The 4119-nt window shown below is 60.2% G+C and overlaps 1 protein-coding gene across 2 annotated transcripts; it reads right to left on the bottom strand.

Moving 5' to 3' along the window:
* Positions 1–2093: 2093 nt before the first annotated feature.
* NKIRAS2 (NFKB inhibitor interacting Ras-like 2) lies at positions 2094–3930 on the bottom strand. Of its 2 annotated transcripts, none has more exons than XM_009083461.1 (3): positions 3804–3930; positions 2845–3086; positions 2094–2484 (listed from the first exon to the last, which is right to left on the bottom strand). In XM_009083461.1, the coding sequence occupies exons 1-3, from the start codon at positions 3895–3897 to the stop codon at positions 2245–2247; spliced, it is 576 nt and encodes a 191-aa protein (XP_009081709.1). In that variant the 5' UTR covers positions 3898–3930; the 3' UTR covers positions 2094–2244. The 2 variants fall into 2 exon arrangements, with proteins under 2 accessions (XP_009081709.1, XP_009081710.1); XM_009083462.1 differs by having other exon boundaries at positions 2245–2484; positions 3013–3086; positions 3804–3897.
* Positions 3931–4119: the final 189 nt, after the last annotated feature.

Genomic DNA, 4119 nt, shown 5'->3' with positions numbered 1-4119 from the left:
CCCGTGTCTGCAGGGCAGCATTGAGCCGCGGAGCCACCGCTGCGCTCCTGCCAGAGACGGGAGAGCGAGGGAGCTCCTGGGTATGGATTCACCTGCTCAGGGTGTCTCTCTGTCCCAGGGAAGGAGGAGAGTGGAGAGAGGGCACCAGGAGATAGAGACAACAGGAAGGTCTTGCAGCGATGGTGGGGGACTTGGCTCAGAGCACAGCTGAGGGGAGGAAGGCTCCGAGCAGCACTGGCTTTGACAGGGACAGGGCAATGTTCCTGCAGCCCAGGGCACGGGCAAGGACACAGGAGCCTGCACTGGCAGGGCCCCGAGTGGCAGGAGGGACACAGCCCCCAGCGCCGCAGTGCCAAGCAGCCCGTGGCCAGCGCGGCTCCAGCCTCCCTTGCCCACCTCACTGTGCCCCTCTCCAGGCCCTCGGGGTCCCCCCAGCCCTGGCTGCGGCAGCAGGGCAACGTGTCCCCTCCTCGCCGTGCCTGGCGCCCCAGGCGCGTTAGGAACCGGGAGCAGCTGGGCTCTGTCCTGCAGAGCCACATGGCTCCCATGGGCCTGTTCCCCTCCGTTTTACCCCAAAAGCCTGTGCTGGAGCCACAGCTGCTCCGTCCCTCAGTGGAGTCCTGACACACTCCTGTACTTGGCACTTTAACCCCGTGAAAGCCATTCCTTCTAGTGACAATAATACTGCAATGAGCTGCGTAAGAACCCCCGTTACGGCATCCCCCCAAACCCCCTCCTCTGCCTCCAAAGCATTTACTGCCTTTGACGTAGCACATGCTGTACTAGGAGTAGGGATAGTCCATAGCGCTCGGTAATGTGTGCCCCTCTGTAAATAACCTTGGAGTGATGTGAAGTTTGATTCAAAAACACAAAAAAAATCCCAAAATGGAATATCCAGACTCTAGGGACTTGGCCAGTACCCTCCTGTAATGTTCATTGTATATTTTTTTGATGTACTATAACTGTTGGGAAAAAAAAAGGAAAATATTTTGATAATCGAATCTCATGGCTTTATTGTGTTACTCCGTAAATAAAAGGAACAAGTATAAACACAGTGGGGCCTTTTGTTAGTTCTTTTCCTACATCCAACAGGTGTTGCCGGGGAGGACTGGGACACCTGTGCCTTGTCTTGTGGTGGTTCTGAGAGGGGGCAGTGAGAGGTGGGCAGTGAGAGCTGACACAACCTGGAGCATCCAGGTGTGGAGGTGAAGCACAGTCCCAGCTCCTCCAAGGATCCAGGTGTGCAAGGTAAGCACAGTCCCAGCTCCTCTAAGGATCCAGGTGTGCAGGTGAATCACAGTCACAACTCCTTCAAGGATCCAGGTGTGCAGGTGAATCACAGTCACAACTCCTTCAAGGATCCAGGTGTGCAGGTGAATCACAGTCACAACTCCTTCAAGGATCCAGGTGTGCAGGTGAATCACAGTCACAACTCCTTCAAGGATCCAGGTGTGCAGGTGAATCACAGTCACAACTCCTTCAAGGATCCAGGTGTGCAGGTGAAGCACAGTCCCAGCTCCTCTAAGGATCCGGGTGTGCAGGTGAAGCAGTCCCAGCTCCTCCTAGGATCCAGGTGTGCAAGGTAAGCACAGTCCCAGCTCCTCTAAGGATCCAGGTGTGCAGGTGAATCACAGTCCCAGCTCCTCCAAGGTCATGGCTGAGTGTGCACTCAGGCAGAGGAGAGCTGGAGTGGTGGATCTGGGAAAAGCACCTTGTCCTGCCCTAGGCATTCACGGGGGCAGGATGCCTGGATAGTCCCGTGCATAAAGGAGCAGTGAGCACTGCCAGGTAAGGGCAACCTGCCAGGGAGCAGTGCAGAGCCAGCTGGGGCAGGGCAGGGAGAGCTGCTGGGCTGGAGGCAGAGCCAGCAAACAGGCTCTTCCCACATGGTATCAGGATATAGAAAAGAGAGAGGGAATTGTTCCCTCTGGCCCAGCCATGGAGCTGATCCCCACGTGCTGGCAGCCCGTGCTGTGCCTCTGCTCCTCTCTCCCAGCCTGCACGTGGGGCAGAGGGGTTACTGGTGACCCCTGACCTTCCTGCAGCACCTCCCACAGCTGCAGGGGCTGGGCAGGGAGAAGTGGTCCCTGTCCCACTGCTCTCATCCTCAAGGACCATCCCCAGCCCCTGGGGCAACTGTTCCTCCTGCCACCTGCTCCCTGCAGGCTCTGACACAGGCTCAGCCGGAGGTGTGTATGAGGGGAGCAGGGAGGTGAGGATGAGGAGGTGGCAGGGGCAGAAGGCTCAGCCATCCATGGACCCACTGCCCTTGTTCTTGCGGCTCAGGGGGAAGGCAGACTTGCTCTGTGGCTGCGTCATCTTGCTGGCCAGGTAGATGAAAGGCTCGATCAGCGTGCGCCGATCGGCCACCGACACCTCCCACAGCTTCACCTTCTCGCCCTTGGCCCAGTGCTGGGCTGCCTCGTGGTCCACCCGGCGCTGCTCCTGCAGGTCACACTTGTTGCCCAAAACCACAATGGTGACCTGTTCCAAAAGGGCAAGAAGGGTCCCTGAAGGCACCAACTGCAGGGCTCTGATGGCAGCACCCTGATGGCAGCACCGAGGCTCTGCCATGGAGACCCTCAGTGCTGCTGATCCCCACTCCATGCCAAGGCCTTTTGAAATCCCCAACCCCAGCACTCCCTTCTGGTCTCACACCAGCCCAAAGTGGAAGGGGCTGTTGAGTACCTGTATGCTCAGAGAGCATCCCAGGACACACCTGTTACACCTGGGAGCCTCACAGACCAGGGACCCACCAGCACCTCATGGCAAGCAGGAGCAAAGGTGAGAACCTGCCCAAGGGGAGCAGATCCCACTGGGCAGCCCTTTCCGCTGGCGACTCACCTCCTTCTTGTCCTTGGACTTATCGATCTCCTTCTTGAGCAGCTCTACACGCTTGAAGGACTCCTTGCTGTCGGTGCTGTAGACCAGCACGTAGCCATCGGTGCAGGAGAAGCAGTGCTTGGGCAGCTCCAGCCCATCACGCAGCCCCCGCGTGTCATAGAACCGCACCTGCTCCCGCACGCCGCGGTCCGTCTCGATGGAGCCCACGTAGATGTCCTCCTGCGTCTCGATCATCTCCGAGCCTGACACAGGGGAGGGCAGGGGGCACATGGGGACCCTGCCCAGGGCTCTGGCCCCAGCACAGCCCTGGGAGCTGTGCCCTCCTCCCCCAGCGCCAGGTGGTTAGGGGTGACCAGGTACAGCCCTGCCCAAGGGGTGCCAAGGGACAGGTCTGTCCAAGGGGTGACCAGGTACAGCCCTGCCCAGTGGGTGACCAGGTACAGCCCTGCCCAAGGGGTCCCAAGGGACAGGTCTGTCCAAGGGGTGACCAGGGACAGCTCTGTCCAAAGGGTGACTGACCATGGACAGCCCTGCCCAGTGGGTGATTAGAGACAGCTCTGCCCAAGGGGTGACCAGGTACAGTCGTGTTCAGGGTGGTCTCCAGGTCCTGCCCTGTCCATGGGGGTCCCATGGGACAGCTCTGTCCAAGGGGTGACCAGGTACAGTCGTGTTCAGGGTGGTCTCCAGGTACTGCCCTGTCCATGGGGGTCCCATGGGACAGCTCTGTCCAAGGGGTGACCAGGTACAGTCGTGTTCAGGGTGGTCTCCAGGTACTGCCCTGTCCATGGGGGTCCCATGGGACAGCTCTGTCCAAGGGGTGACCAGGTACAGTCGTGTTCAGGGTGGTCTCCAGTTACTGCCCTGTCCATGGGGGTCCCACGGGACAGCTCTGCCCAAGGAGTGACCAGGTACAGTCGTGTTCAGGGTGGTCCCCAGGTCCAGCCCTGCCCCACACTCACCGACCACATGGTTCCCGTACAGCAGCTGCTCCAGGATCGAGGTTTTCCCGACCGACGCCTGTCCGCACACCACCACCTTGCAGCTCTTGCCCATCCCGTCCCACCGGAGGCTCCACGGGGCGCGGCGCTCGGGGCCGGTGCTGCTCGGTCCGACCGCACTCGCTTCCGCGCGGGGTCACTCGGGTCCACTTGGTGCTAGTAGTGCTCGGTGTCGGCACCGCTCGGTGTCTCTCGGTGCCCCTCGGTACCGGCTCCGTTCGGTGGCGGAGCCGATGGCACTCGGGTTCGGTCGGTATCTCTCGGTTTCCCTCGGTGC

The sequence above is a fragment of the Acanthisitta chloris genome, unplaced genomic scaffold, assembly GCF_000695815.1.
Source record: "Acanthisitta chloris isolate BGI_N310 unplaced genomic scaffold, ASM69581v1 scaffold11091, whole genome shotgun sequence".
NCBI classification, from domain to species: Eukaryota; Metazoa; Chordata; class Aves; order Passeriformes; family Acanthisittidae; genus Acanthisitta; species Acanthisitta chloris.
The sequence above is the reverse complement of the archived record's forward strand: the minus strand, read 5'-3'. Positions and strand labels throughout refer to the sequence as shown.